The sequence below is a fragment of the Hirundo rustica genome, chromosome 17 (genome assembly GCF_015227805.2).
Source record: "Hirundo rustica isolate bHirRus1 chromosome 17, bHirRus1.pri.v3, whole genome shotgun sequence".
NCBI lineage: Eukaryota > Metazoa > Chordata > Aves > Passeriformes > Hirundinidae > Hirundo > Hirundo rustica.
Window position 1 is genome coordinate 3,645,024 of NC_053466.1, and position 14,936 is coordinate 3,659,959.

The 14,936-nt window shown below is 46.4% G+C and overlaps 2 protein-coding genes across 3 annotated transcripts in view; one reads left to right on the top strand and one right to left on the bottom strand.

The window, feature by feature from the left end:
• MAPKAPK5 (MAPK activated protein kinase 5) overlaps positions 1-14,936 on the top strand; it is a 19,634-nt gene continuing 4,698 nt past the window's right edge. For both annotated transcript variants that reach the window (XM_040080444.2, XM_040080445.2), the window contains exons 1-11: positions 1-130; positions 3,683-3,756; positions 4,660-4,735; positions 5,542-5,639; positions 6,620-6,728; positions 8,531-8,620; positions 9,168-9,263; positions 10,253-10,333; positions 11,770-11,957; positions 13,794-13,914; positions 14,506-14,636. In XM_040080444.2, coding sequence (XP_039936378.1) covers positions 95-130; positions 3,683-3,756; positions 4,660-4,735; positions 5,542-5,639; positions 6,620-6,728; positions 8,531-8,620; positions 9,168-9,263; positions 10,253-10,333; positions 11,770-11,957; positions 13,794-13,914; positions 14,506-14,636 — 1,100 coding nt within the window. In that variant the 5' untranslated portion in view covers positions 1-94. The remainder of the gene's footprint in view (positions 131-3,682; positions 3,757-4,659; positions 4,736-5,541; positions 5,640-6,619; positions 6,729-8,530; positions 8,621-9,167; positions 9,264-10,252; positions 10,334-11,769; positions 11,958-13,793; positions 13,915-14,505; positions 14,637-14,936) is intronic.
• The window catches only part of TMEM116 (transmembrane protein 116), a 19,555-nt gene continuing 18,065 nt past the window's right edge, over positions 13,447-14,936 (bottom strand). Inside the window, exon 12 of the transcript XR_005703358.2 lies at positions 13,447-14,045. The gene's annotated coding sequence lies outside the window, so the exon portion shown is untranslated. The remainder of the gene's footprint in view (positions 14,046-14,936) is intronic.

Consider the following 14,936-nt stretch of genomic DNA (forward strand, 5'->3'; position numbering starts at 1 on the left):
GCACAAAGGCTCCTCCGGGGCTGCGCGTTGCTTGACGCGGCCCAGCGCCCCCGGGCCCCGCCGTGCCCGGCGGCTCCCGCGGCCCCGCGGGACGATGTCGCAGGATCACGACATGGACAAGACGATCAAGGTTGGCGGGAGCCGCCGGGGCGGGCAGGGGGACGCCGGGCTGGGGTCGCCGGGTCACGGTGCCCGTGTGGCCGATTTTGGTTTTTTTTTTTTTTTGCCACGACCGGAGGCCGGTGTGGAAAGCGGAGTTTGTTTGCTCCCGGGGCGAGGCGGAGGATCCCACAAACCGAACACCACAACTATCCAAACTTTTTGCTATTTGTACGTTTTAGCAAACAAAGGAATTAGCGCTCATTGGCTACAAGTTGTATAGTTCTCTTATTAATTAGTGTTCTATTGGGTAATGATTATCTCATTTCCTGTGTTAATTAGTGCCATGCTCGGTCCTTCTCTTCCTTTGGCTCGGGGGCGTTTCCTGGCTCTGAGCTGGTCACGATCTGTCCCTGCTGGAATTCCCTTTTACACAATGGAGCTAGGTTCAGCACAGATGCAAAGTTGGGTTTTTTAGTCCCTTCCTTATCTTGGGGGTTCTGCCCAATGTCCTTGTGGCCTGTAAGTTCCACACGCCTTTTGTCCAAATTCTTCCCAAGCTTTGTTCACCTTTCCTGGCTCTAATGTCACTGAAACACATCAAGCCCTAAACTTTATCAAGGCAATTCCACCACCAAGTAATTTGGTTTTCCAACACCTGGACATCACCCAAAGCTTGTTGGCTGCTCTGCTTCACGGGTTAAATATTCTTGTTCATCAGACTTGAAAGCTACAAAACCAAACACCAAAGAACAGCCCGTTCTTAAAGAGAATTTCCCAGCAGTCAGAACCCCATTTCTGTCCTAACTCCTTTCCCGTTCCCTGACACTGTTTCCTTTTCCTGCTTCTTCCGGTGCTGCCGTGAAAAAGCAACTCTGGAGTGTGTGATTTGTGTGTTTGGAGCTGAACACATCCAGGGATCAGGATCCCTCTGTGCCCTGGCTGGGTGGGTTCCCTGTGGGAGCTGGAGAATTCCCTGTTGGGATAAAGGGATGTAAACCAATGTTTTCAAGCATCTCTGGAGATTCTTTACCGTGTGCAATTGATTAAAACTGGGAAAAATTGGCTTAGAAGGACCTTAAAATCTCATCCCATTCCAACCCTTCCATGGGCACAGGCACCTTTCACTCTCCCAGGTTGTTCCAAGCCTTTTCCAACCTGGCCTTGGGCACTTCCATATTGAAAAATTTGTGGGGTTTGCATTAAAAAAGCCCAGAACAGAAGGAAATCTAATGAGGTTGTAATTAACCCCTGAGATCAAGTGTCAGAACTGTTCCCTGTGGTTTTCTTGGCACGCTCCAGGGAGGGAGCCCCCCTGAAGGCTTGGGATAAAAGGGATTTAAGTATTTCTGTGGTATTGCATGAGAAGGGAAAGGTCCACATCAGAACTCTTGGGGTTTAAGGCTGAAAAGCTGCAGCAGTTGTGGAAGTGTTGGGACAATTCTGTGCTCCTGCTCTTCCCCGTCTGGAGTTCAACCAAAACTCCCTGGGCAAATCCCTGGAATTGTGGGCACAGCCTGAATCCAACTCATACTTTAGTACTTTTATGCTTTATGCTGATTTTTTTTTTTTTTTGCTTCTCAGATGCTTGGTTTAGGTCAGGTTTGGTTTTTTTGGGGTTCAAGGTCTGGGATTCAGGACAGGGATCCATGTTTGGGAATCGAGGAGAGGTTGAAGGAGCAGGAAGGAAATTCCCCAGGATGTGACATTTCTCTGGTTGGATCCATGGAGTTTGTCCAAGCAGCAGCTTGCACTCCTTCAAGTTACCCTATGACTCCCAAAACTCCTTATTTCAAACCTTTTTCCCATCAGTGTCCAGTGGAATCATGGAATCGGTGAGGTTGGAAAAGCCCTCTCAGATCAGAAGGGGCTGAGCAGTCCCGATGTGTGAGAGCAGCTTGGTGGAATCCAGGCTGGGAGAGCTCTGGGAATGCTCCTTTTCCAGGCTCTGAGCATCCCAGACTGCTGGGACAGTGCCCAAGCTGTTGGCTGAGGCTTGGTGGGAGGGAATTTTGCTGCTGGGGAGATCCCAGCTCCACGTGGGTGTGAAACCTCGCTGTAACTCCGGATATTTCATATCATTATCCCCTTTTCCCACTGAAAATCGATGTCAGGAGCCATCAGAAGTTTCAGGTTCCTGGAAGTTTGGAGCTGCGCAGGGGCTGCTGCAGGGCAGGTGATTCCCAGATGTGCCCAGGAATTCCATAGCCACGGAGTCCTTTGTGCTTCCCAGCTGAAACACTTGGATATTTTCAAACACACTGGTGCTTTTGAAGCATTTCCAGCTGTTTAGGATCAGATTCGTGGAATCCTTAAGGTTGGAAATGACCCCCAAGTTGGTGGAGTCCAACCTTTCCCTGACAATGTTGGGAATTCCTGAGCTGGGAGGTGGAAGTGTTGCTGGGCGTCAGAGCTCCCAAATCCTGGATTTGGTGTCATTTGTGTTTCTTGACCACTCCATTATTCATTTTGAGTTCTGAGTTGTAAAGCTGCTTTGGGATGAAGTTTGGGATTCAAATTTAAAAAGTGCAGGATGTAAAATTGCTGCCTTTTCCATAAAATAATGGCAAATACACAGGATAGGAAATAGAAATTAAATGCTCATTAATGCTCTCCTAAAATTGTTTCCATCCCACCCCTGCTGCTTTCAGTTCTCTGCAGCTGAATATCAGGAAAATTAAATCAGTTTCTCCCTAACAGACTCCTCACAAGTGAAATTTATCTGAGTTGAATTGATAAGCAGTTTCTTTGAGCTCCTCCTGAAAACCACGGATTTCTGGGATCCACTGAGATTTCTGCCCCTTCCTTTCAAACCCTTTGTAAAACCTTCAGGGCTGGCTTCTTCCATGAATTTCCAGTGTATTTGGGAATTATTTTTCCTTTCCTTCCCCAGTGCTGCTGTTGCAGCAGCTCCTTTGGCTGTGATTTATCCTGAGCAGAGGCAGGAATTTAATAAAGGAACAAAGGCCCAGCTCAGGGAATCAATCAAAGCTCTGAGCACTGGGTTTACAGCCTGCCTTGGGATGTGGTTAAGCCCGAGAGCACCCAAGCTGTGGCCTAACAAAACCCAGCTCTGTCTCTGGATTTGGACAAAAGGAGCCTGGTTCATTATCAGAAAAAAAAAATTAATCTAGCAGGGTTTAATTTACAGGGCGATGGTTCCAAAGGTTTGAAACCTGCAATTTTCTGTTTTCTGTGACCAAAAATGCATTTTAATGCTGAAATGGGGTCCTTGTTTCATTGGGATTGATTGTTTGTAGGTAGGAAGCTGGAACTGAGTCAGGGAGAGATGCCCTTGTTACACTTTGGGTATTAAAAGCACAAAATCGCATTTACTGCTGTCAATAACCCTGTTTTGAAATTCCAGCTGCACAGAAACAGTTTTAATCAGGTTAATCGTGACATGAGCATTGCTATTTATTTATATTTATATTTAATTTTCCTCAGGGAAGCAAACTCCCCAGCAGGCACTTTCACACTCCGATCTGCGGAGCTGGGGTTTCTTTGGAAAGGCTGTAGTAATTTTATTTATTATGTATTTATTGACTGTGGTTTTTCCCTCCTCCTGCTCCTTCCTGAACAGGAAACCTCCATTTTAGAGGAATACAACATTAACTGGACTCAGAAGCTGGGAGCTGGGATCAGTGGGCCTGTTAGGTAAGGGAACACTCTGGAGGAGTCAGTGAGTATTTTACTAAATGTCTGATGGGATAAATGACAAACAACAAATGCCTCTGCCCCACCTGGGTCGTGCAGGAAGGGTTTTGTCTTTTTTGGGGAATTTGGGAAGGAAAACTTCTCCTCCCTTCCCTGTCCTGGCATGTTGCCTCAGCCGGGCAGGAGCAGGAGTTGGTTGTGGAATAACGAGAGCAGAAATTCCTCCTGACCTCCTGTCCTTGGCTCCTGCTGCCCCAGCTCTGCTCCTTTCCTGCTTTCCCAGTTGTTTTTCCAGCTCTTCCCGTGAGCCCAAAGCAGACACTGCCACTGCCTTTGCATCCCAGCCCTGCTCCTCACGGATCTCTATCCCCTGGATGATTTCTGGGAAGCAAAACACTTTTCCAACAAGGCCAGCTCCCTTCAAGGAATGGGAATTTGTGCTGGAAAACCACTGTGCTGCTGTTCCTGGGTGTTCCCTGTGTCCTTCCCATCATTTATCTTCCTGTCTGGGTTCTCCTCACCCTTCATTAAAACACCCATTTCGTGCTTTATTCTTATGTTCGAACATGGGACCTTTCATCAATTGTTAAATGTGGGGGAAAAGAGGAAAAAAAAATCAGCCAAAATGAGGATTTCCTTCCCTAATCACTTCATCTATTCCAAACACTTTATTTATTCCAACATCACTGGGGGTGTTCAGGTGTGCTTTGGGTTATTTCCATCCAAAATCTCTCCTGAGGCTGAATTTAGGGTGAGATCTGGGATGTTCCCTGTGTATCCCAGACTGGGGGCATTCCTGGGAATTCCCGCGTGGAGAGCAAACTCAGAGCTACAAATCAATTGCTTCAGGTGTCTCTTTTTAACCTCCTTGCTGACTGACTGATTTTGTTGCTGTAACACCAGAGTCTGCATGAAAAAATCCTCCCAAGAACGCTTTGCACTGAAAATCCTCCTCGATCGTCCAAAAGCTCGAAATGAGGTACAGTTCCTGCTTTTCTCTCCAAAAAACCTTCCGTTGTTGGGATGTTTTAAAGATTAAAACCCCCACCACCGAACACCCATTTCCTGGTTGTGCTTCCAGAGATTTATTTATAATTAACTGAGCTGTATTTTTAAAGCTGTTCTTCTCCCTGTAATGGAACAGAACCAGTTTGAGAGGGAATTTTGTTTCCATGCGTCTCGCTCTTGGATGTCACTGCTCCAAGAATGCCTCAAGTTGTTCTGGAAATGGATTTTTCCATGTGCCAGGAGCTAAAGCAGCTCCTGACACTGCTTGGGAGTTCCTGAGGTGCCAAACTGTCAGCCTGTGGATTGATGGGTGCTCCTCCAAGCTGTCGGGAATTTAAAGAAGGGTTAATTGTCCTCGAGGTTTAGGCAACTTCCATTTCTTATTACTGGGCAAATTCTCCTTTAAAATTCCCCTAAAAATCATCTGTGTACAAAAAAGCATCAAGACTTGGTTTGATTGAGCAGCCCAGGGAGCTTTAAAGTGAGGAAAATTCCTGAATGTTGGGACTGGAGTTGATGTTCCAGGTGTTGTGAGTGCTGGAGCGCTGAGCCATGAAAAAAGCCAGATTTTGGAATTTTAGGGTTTATTCATTCATTTTTGCTTCCAGTTGCACCTACATTGCTACTTCGAAGTTGGTTCTGTCTTTAAATTTACGTCAAGAACTCCAAGATGGAGCTTTTCCAGGAGCTCTGTGTGTGATTCCATAATCTGGGGGGGCCAGTCTGGGGTGTTTTTATCCCAAAGTGGGCAGTAACAGCTCTTCCCTTCTCTTCAAGGTACGTCTGCACATGATGTGTGCAACACATCCCAATATTGTTCAAATAATTGAAGTTTATGCTAACAGTGTGCAGTTCCCACATGAATCCAGCCCCAGGTAAGATTACATAGGGTGATTCATTCCCACCGCTTGCTTTCCATGTTTAGCCCAAGGTATAGTGGAGTTTGCTTTTTTGTTTTGTTTTGGTTTGGTTTTAATCACAAAATTATTATTTAAAGGGGGTCCTAGGTATGATAATTATCCTGCAGACCAAGCAGCTCTTGTTTTTTTACCCCTGACTTTTGTGTGTTTAATTATTTTGCCTCCTTCACTCCCTGTTTTGAATGCATCTCCATTTTTTTAGGTTTTCCATTGATTCAGTCTGCATTGTGTGAAAGTTGTTTCTAAAAATATGAAATTCAGCCCTGAAAACTCTCAATGCCTTGTCCTGCCTAAAATGAACACAGGAAAACATGGAGCAGAGTGATTTTTTTTTTTTTTTTTTTTTTTGTGCATTATTATATTAGGATAAAAATACTGTCTTCTGATAGGATCTTAGTGGAGAAAATCATCAGAGCTGGGAGAATGAAAGAGCTAAGACCTGTCTTAGGTTCTGGTGGAGCTGATTTTGCAGTGTGATGGGAAAAGGGAGTTAATTCCTTGAGGATCTGGCAGCCCTGATCTCCACCTTCCTCTTTTTGAATCCTTCATAATTATGGCAATAAAGCCGTAAATTAAAATACAGTGGGGTCTCCGGACTCAAAAGCATCCACGTGCTGTGTAATCCTTGAGGGCAGAGTTACCCCTTGGAGTGTCCTCATGGCTTCCAGCTCCATCCTGGATGTATCCATGTGGAGTTGGTTCCAGCTGGATGTGGGAGCCCATCAGGAGGAGCAAACTGGAGATTCCTGGCTGCCAATCACCGGGAGCCGGAAAATCCTGTGGATTTTAGACTCGAAGGCAAAACGACAGCACCGAAATAGCCCCCAAAGCAGCCTAGAGAAAGCAGTGTTTGTGTGAAATATGCATTCGTAGCTTAGCAATTCTGTTCTTTTTGATGATTTTTGAACGTAACAACATGAAATGCTTTTGAACAGGGCTCGGCTCCTAATTGTAATGGAGATGATGGAAGGGGGAGAGCTCTTCCACAGAATCAGCCAGCACCGGCACTTTACTGAGAAGCAAGCGAGCCAAGTAACAAAGCAGGCAAGTCACCCCCTGTCCCAGCAAATCCATCACGCTCTGGCTAAAGTAGGGACAATTCCTGGGGCTGGAAGGGTGGGAAAAAAGGATTAAATAAAAGAATCCTCAGTTCTGATCCGATGATCATTGCCTGCTTTGTTATAAGTGACAATGCCAAAGCTTTACTAGGAATAAAGGATTGAAGGCGTGGGCTTGTTCTCTGGGTCTGCTGTGCTTAACATTGCTTTTCCACACCTGGTCTAGAGATCACCTCCAAAGGAACTTTGTCATTCCTCTTGTGCTAAACGTGTTGCCTCCAGCAGGATTCCCCAGCTCCGGAATCTCCGTGACACCCTTGGCATTTCTCTCCTCTGGGCCAGGGGTTTTCAGGATGGGCTCTGGGCTTGGGCTTATGGAGTTCCTGGAAGATACCAAGGAATGTGTCTGTCTGTTCTGATTTTGTGTCAGTTTGTTGCAATGTCGTTGTTCCTTCACCATTTATCTCCCAGCTCACTCCTGTGTTTTATAACCTCCACCGTGGTTTCTGCAGGGGGTTTTGGTGTCCATCAGGTGTTTTGTTGCTGGTGGGACTCTCAGAAGGATCTCTGTGGAATTCGGTGCTGGGATCTCCAGTTCCCCTCAGCTGGAGAGAGAATGTTTGAACCTGGGGCAAAAAATTTCGTGTTGCTTTTGTGCTTTGACTTGTTTCTAATGAAATGCTAATTGTGCTGGTACTTTTTGATCTCATCCAACAAGGAAATGAGGTGGAAGTACAGAATTATTCTTGACAGTTTGTTTGACATCCTTCGGGCTGTTTCATTCTGATGTGGTGGGGAAATCTTGTAAGAATTTACCAGAAGTCAAGACTTTTGAGTTCTGTGTGTACACTTGGGTTATTCACGTCTCAAGTAATTCTTTGCTTTAATGTTTATAGAAATGAAGTTTGAAATGTGAAAGTCTCTCTAAAATTCTTTTCTCCGGTGGTTCTTCATCATTGTCTTGTACCCAGGATTGGTTAAAACTTGTCACAGCACTGCCTCATTTTCTCTGGGAATGTGTTTGTATTTATTGCTGAGCTAAATTAGCAGTGAATTCTCTTGTGACAGTAATTTGGAGTTTTTTAAGGACTCTAAACTTGGGTAGGATCCTACAGAATCCAGCAGGGATACTTCCAAATAAGCGTTGTGAGGCTGTGCCTCACTTCTGTCTCAGGAATGCTGTTTAAATATTTATACTTGGCATTTCTGTAAATGAATTGCACTTGGAAGTGTGCAGTCCCTGGAGCTTTCCTGCCTGGATTGCAGGTTCCTAAAGCATCCTTGAAAGAATCCAGGAATGCGTTTCTGTGGGTTATCCACAGAATGATTAAAGTGCGGGCAGTGCCATCCAAAATGAAAGAATAAAACTCCCTCAGTGATGGATCTCCAAGCAGGAGCAAGCACAGTGAATTATTCCCTGGAATCCTGAAGCAAGAACTCACTGCTGAGTGTTCAGCAGGGTGGAATTGCTGGGCCCTGGAGCCCTGGCACAGCAGGGAAGGGGCACTGGCACCACCTGCTCCATTTTGGGGGCTCTCAATGCCTCGAGTTCTCAAACTGAGGTGGTTGGGAAGCCCAGGCCAGCCTGGCTTTTGTTTTCTGTGGGATTCATGTCCCAGCTGTCACTTCACCACTGCCCAGCAGGGTCAGGCTTGCCCTAACTCAGAACTCCACCCAAGCAGATTGAAAATGTTTGGGGTTGGAAATGTCCTTTGTAGAGCTGAAATAAATGGCCAGGCTGCAGGAGGAGGTGGGTGATTGTAGCTGATTTGTTGTGCCCTTTTCCAGATAGCTTTGGCTTTGCAGCATTGCCACTCACTAAACATTGCACACAGAGACCTCAAGCCTGAGAATCTCCTCTTCAAGGATAACTCTCTGGTAAGATGAACGTTCGGAATTCTTTTGCTGCTGAATTCTGCTCAAGGGTGATTCTCAGTGTAGTGGTAAAATGACATGAATGTTTGGGACAAAATTGAATCACCTGGATGCACTTGGTGCTTTTCCATCCCCTGATCTCCTTGGAGGACAGCAAGTCCCTGCTGCTGCTGCTAAAGGAGTCAGGTTCTCCAGCTGAACACAGAACCCAGCTCTGCCCCCTCAGCAGGATGTTCTGAGCCTCTGCTTTGATAAATCCAGTTCTTTGTGTCTCCTGCTCACAACCAGCCTGGATATGTAGTGACCCCCCTGCAAAGGGCTCAGTGCTTTCCCATCCCTGAAGGGGCTGTTCCTGGCCCAGAGCACCCAGAAAAGCAAAACCTCTGTTTGGAAAGGTCACTCTGTGACCTTTCAGCTGCCTGGTGCAGTGTGGGGGTATAAATACAATGATGTAGACATTTGGAAAAGGTGGGATGAGGACACGGGGAGAATTCTGTGTTAGAAAAGCTGATTTAATGAGATTTGTCTAATAAACCTCTTCTTGTTTTAGGATGCACCTGTTAAATTGTGTGACTTTGGGTTTGCCAAAGTAGACCAAGGTGACTTGATGACACCTCAGTTCACTCCCTATTATGTAGCACCTCAGGTAACAACTGGTTCCTGCTCTGGGTTAAAGGGGGATCATTCATTGCCTGAGCCTCCATCTCCACATCGTTTTAACCCCATTTGCTGTCCTGGGAAGGGCTCTGAGTGCAGGAATCTTGCAGGGATCACTCCACTCTGGAGCTGGAGTGCCACAGGGATCTGTTGATAAAGCAAATTTCCCAGGCTCTGCTCAGCACTGGTGCTGACCATTGGCCTTTAGCTGTATTAAAGCAGCTGCTTTGGAGAAATCCCTGCTTTGCCATTCTCCTTCCAGCTCAGGCTCATTCAGCATTCCATTAAAAAGGACTTTGCTGGAACAAAAAGGTTCTGAAAAGGTGGTTGCTCACAAAGGGCAGAGGGTTGGTACCTGGGCACCTTGGCCTGTCATTAAACACAATCTCTAATTACACACAGGCTGCTCTTTGTAGGGCTGCTTTCCCTCCTCTCTCTGTCCTTTGTGTTGGAGTCCTGGAGAAAATGAACAGCAGCTGCAGATGGAGATTTAATTGCAGTGCTGGGCAGCCTTTAATCACTGGGAAGGGCAGTTCAGAGACCAGAGCATGCCCTGAAAATTCCTTCTCAGCTGGAGCTCCCTGCAGCCCAAAGCCACAGACTGGATCGGCAAGGGACACATCTGATGGGATTTGTTCTGGGAGGGGCAGAAAGGGACAGCTCTGGAGCTTGGGTTACCTTCCAAACACACTTTAGGTTCTGGTTCCAAGCGTGGAGAGGTTGGAGGTTCTGAGCGACTGCTTTAATTCAGGCAGAACTGGAGAGTTCAGTGCCCTGAAATATTCTATATTTTAGTATTTTCCCCATGTCGAAAGCTCCAGTCTTAGGGAGAAAATCGGGAGTTTGGTAGTCTTCAGTAGCTGGAATAAATTTCCTGAATGGAAAACCATCAGTTGTCCTTGGCATAGGCTTTGCTGGTTTGTTGCCTGTTCATGAGATGAATTTTTCTTTGTTTTTTTAAATTTCCCCTCTCACCAGGTATTGGAGGCACAAAGAAGACATCAGAAAGAAAAGTCTGGTATTATCCCCACCTCTCCAACTCCTTACACTTACAACAAGGTGAGCTGGGAAACATCTTTAAAAGTCTTCCCCCATCTCTTGTGCTTCTGATAGAGCAAACAGTAAAATGCACACTTAGTGCAAACTTAATTAAAGATCCTCTAATAAAGGAAAAATACACAAAAGCTCTTAAGGAGCACTAAGTATGAACGAGGTTTTGGAGAGAGTAGAACGACTGCTGGAGTGAGGCCATGAGGGAAGTTCTTTCACCTCTGTTCAAAGGGAATCTCTTTTCCTGCTCCCAGAGTTTCTGGATGTGTGGAGCATTCCTTGTTCAGGGAGCTGTGCCAGAAACTGCTCTGTACCTGGATCTTCTGGAAAACAACCAAGAATTTATTGTGTCGCTGCAGGAATCTTGGCAAAAACGTGGCAGGAAATGTCCTGGAAGGTCATAATCTTTTTTGGGCGTTCCAAATCATTTTCCTCCTTACTATCATCACTGTCTCCTGCTGGCTGAGCAGTGCTTGAACCACAGAGTGTTCTGGGTTGTGTCAATTTTAATTCAAGTTATCTGGTTTGTGATCCCAGTGTAAGGATCTGCCCTGATTCCAGCTTTGGGGGTGGTTGTTTATTCCACCACGTGCCTGAGCAGGTGTTTGATATGCAGTGGTGGCATTTAGCAGCCTCACAGAGAGAGAGTTAAAGCAAATGTTAATTAGTCTGCATCACAAATCTGCCTTCTTCAGGGCTCTGACTGCCTCTCTCCATCCTGGAGAACCAGGTTGGTGATTGCAGCAGACACTTGTGTTTCTGAACTCTTTAGAATGTGCTAGTAGTGTTTTCAGTATGGAGTTTCTTGCCTCTCCTGTCCCTTGATTTGGCATTTCCAGGGTGGGAGTGATATTCTTTCCATGTTTTGTGTGAGGAATTGGTCTGTGCAGCCCTGGTGGGACTGGGTGAAAAGGCTGCTGAGGGAAGGGCCTTGTCCCCAGGGGTGATTCTGCAAAAGCAGCACCTGGCACAAGCAGCACAAGCTGCCTTGTCCCCAGAACAGACACTGAGAGGCTTCCAGGTGCTCTGTCCTTCTGTGGCATTCCAGCCCTGCTCCTGGCTCCTTCCTCTCCCTGGCTGTCACCACAGACAGCTCTGGGTTAATGTCCCTGCTGCCTCCTTTGTGGGATGGTCGTTCTGTTTTCAGCCTCCCATTGTAAACAACTGGCTTCTTTTATGGGATTGGGGGAGTAGGACTCAGGTATCCCGAGAGATGCAATAAACCTCTCACACCTCTGATGTTCCCAGACAATTCCCAACCACCTGGAAGCTGTTCAGCTTTGGAGCTGCTTTGTTCACAGCAGCCAGATTTATCCACAAAGGTGGATCTGGAGGAGGAGCTGAGCTGGTTCTGTTCCCTCAGGGAATCACACAGAACTTTTATCATCACTCCCCCACTGTTTGCTGCAAGCTGCTCCCCTGAGTGACCCTTTGCTTGCTTGCAGAGCTGTGACCTGTGGTCGCTGGGGGTCATTATCTACGTGATGCTGTGTGGGTACCCCCCTTTTTACTCCAAGCACCACAGCCGGACAATTCCCAAGGACATGAGGAAAAAGATCATGACGGGAAGCTTCGAATTCCCAGAGGAGGAGTGGAGCCAGATCTCGGAAATGGCAAAAGACATTGTGAGAAAGTGAGTCCGTGGAGGAAACTCTGTGCTTGTGTTAAGGAATTGGAATGTTTCCGTGTTAAGGAGTTGGAAAAGCACCTGGAAGTGCCTTTTCCCAAAGGTTGTTTTTCCAGCAGCGAGGGGATTGTCGGCAGCTCGTCCAGCTGACAAATTCTCTGTTACATTCAGCATAAACCAAGTCGGGGAAATGTTTTTCTTTCCCTGCCCAAGTGTTTAATTTCGATGTCTCTTTTGTTGGGATGAATTGTGTATTTAGGCTTTAAGGGGAGTGGGAGCACTGAAGGGTTTCAGTGTAGCACAGCTGGCACAGATTTCCTGGGGTAACGTTTAAATTCCTGTGAAAATCCCGTGTCTTTAATGGGATGTGGTAAATCTGTCCCCTAAAGCCCTGTGCACTAAAAAAGTCAGGCAGGAGGATGGGGAGGGAGATTAAGATCTGTCATGAGGTGCCAGACTCAGATAAGGTTTTGCATGGATGTTTTATTCCAAATGCTAATGGAGTCTGTTTTCCATGCAGGGCACATCCCTCAGCTGGGAGTGTTTCAAAGACTTGGTCTGTTTGGGAGCAAGAACGTGGCACTGATTAGGGCTTGACCTCACTTATTTTTGAAAAAGTGACAGGGACTTACTGCCTTTGCATCACCAGAGGAACTGGGAGAATAAAAGCAACATAAATAGGGAAAAAGATCAGCTGGGGAAGTAATTTAAAAGTGTTGCTGAATCCTCAGATGTACTGTAAATTCTCCAAGGATTCACATTGTTTGGAGAGGGTGCTGGGACTTTTTTAGGTCCCAGCCTTTCACCAAATTAACTTTCCTTTGTACCAAGGTCAGCTCTTGATTCTCACACAGAAACTCGGCAGGCAAAAGGTTTCATTGTCTTTTAAAATTCCCATGAAACTCAGCTCTCGCAGGATGTCACATGGATGCAGGCTGATTTCTGACCTCAGGCTTTACGAGGGTTTGATGATGGGTCAGGATTTGGAAAAGGCATGGAAAAGGAATGCACGTGTGTGGTAGCAAAAGTGAACTTAACCTGGTTGGCAGCAAGTGGGATTCCTGAGCTCCCCCGTGGTGCTGCTGACATGTTGTACAAGTCATTTCCACTTTCTTGGTACGTTAAACAATTGTGCTCTGCAGCCAAGGAGCTGATCTGGAGTTGTCTAAGGGAGTGTGACAAGCTCATGGAGTCATTCCCGTTCTCATTCAGACTTTGGGATGACTTGTCAGTGCTCTGTGGGAAGTTTTGCTTTTTTTATTTAATTGTGCTCATCACGAGAGCACAGTTTTATCTGCAAATCCTCTTTCCAGGGTTTCATGCTGGAAAAAAAATTGATTTCATGGAGTTTTCAGCAATCTTGGAATAAAGTTGCTTTTTATTTCAAGGAGCTGGAACCAAAGTGTTCATTACTTGAGGACTTTGTAGTGGGGGAGAAAAGCTGAGGAGTGGCAGGGTGGGAGCAGTGAATCCTGCAAAGTTTCCATGCCCAGGATCCTTGGAATGAATGTAACCGTTCTGGGAGTGCATTTCCAGTCTGGATGATTTGCAGTTCTTCTGGAGGGTGATTTCCCACCCGGGAGCAGCAGCTGTGGGATTCAGCAGCACAGGGCTATCCCAGGAATGCCTTTAGCACCTTCCTTTGCCCTGAGTGCTGGATTGCCCTGGGTGAGCTGTGACAGAATTAGACCACAGCAAAGTCGGGGAGCTGGGAGAGATTTTTGGGCTCATTTTGGGGCAGTTTGAGCTCTTGGAGAAGCTTCTTTTTTGACCTTTAAAATGCATTTAAATGCTCTGTAAATCAACAATCCCCTTCTAAGGGATTTATTCTTTCCTCCCCAGGCTGCTGAAGGTCAAACCTGAGGAACGCCTGACCATTGAGGGGGTGTTGGACCATCCCTGGCTCAATTCCACGGAGGCCCTGGACAACATCCTGCCCTCTGCCCAGCTGATGATGGACAAGGTCTGAACAGCAGTTACTTGGTCAGGAATGTTGCAGAGGAGCAGGAGAGCTCTGGGATGGGTGAAGGGCTTTTTTCATGTGGGGTTATGCAGATAAGGAGCTTCTCTTCTGCTTTAGGAGAGCCTGAGATCCTAGGGAGAAAATGGAAACAGGAATGAAAATGGAAATAAAATGAGAAATTTGGGCTTGAAGGAGATGCTCCCAGATTGGTGCTAAGGAGCAGCCACGTGCTGGTGGTAGAAAGCAGAGCCTGAGGGATCTTCCACAGATCTTTCCTCTTTTTGTGGTGTTTTATCCCCGCTACAGCAATGCCCTCACTAATGAAACAAACAGTCCTTTTTTCCTTTAACTTCTGCTCCAAGAGAGGATTTCAGTCAATCTTGTGGACAGGAGAAGGAGACGATCCTTTGTTCTCTTTTTCCCTGGGATATTTGGTCACTGATTTTAGTTCTAACCATGCCTTCCTTCATGCAACCCTGTTTTTTCTTACACATCTCCAGAATAAATCGGATTTTGGTGCCTCTTTTTTTTTCGCCCGTGGCAAACACTGTCCATGTGTTGTTGCACTAAGTGCCCCTTTTGTCTTTCCAGGCCATGGTGGCAGGGATCCAACAGGCTCACGCAGAACAACTTGCAAACATGAGAATCCAGGACCTCAAAGTGAGCCTGAAGCCCCTTCACTCCGTGAACAACCCGATCCTGCGCAAGCGGAAACTCCTGGGGTAACTCCAGAGCTGGGTTTGAAAGGACAAACTGGAGCCAGCTGGGGTGGCTGGAAAATGGCTTTGGGGATGGCACAGGCTCAGTTTTGATGGTTTAACACACTTCTGGTGTTGCTCAGACGAGTAACAGTGGCACAGTGTGGTTTTTCTGCCAGTGAGCGCAGGAAGGAGTTCCTGCATTGAGCAGATTCCTTATGGGATGATGGGTCATGTGTAAGATAAGGCAGACTGGGAGACAGAATTCCAAGATCTTTTTTCTTATCCTGACATTTATTTACTGAAGAAGTCAGGTTGTCTCTT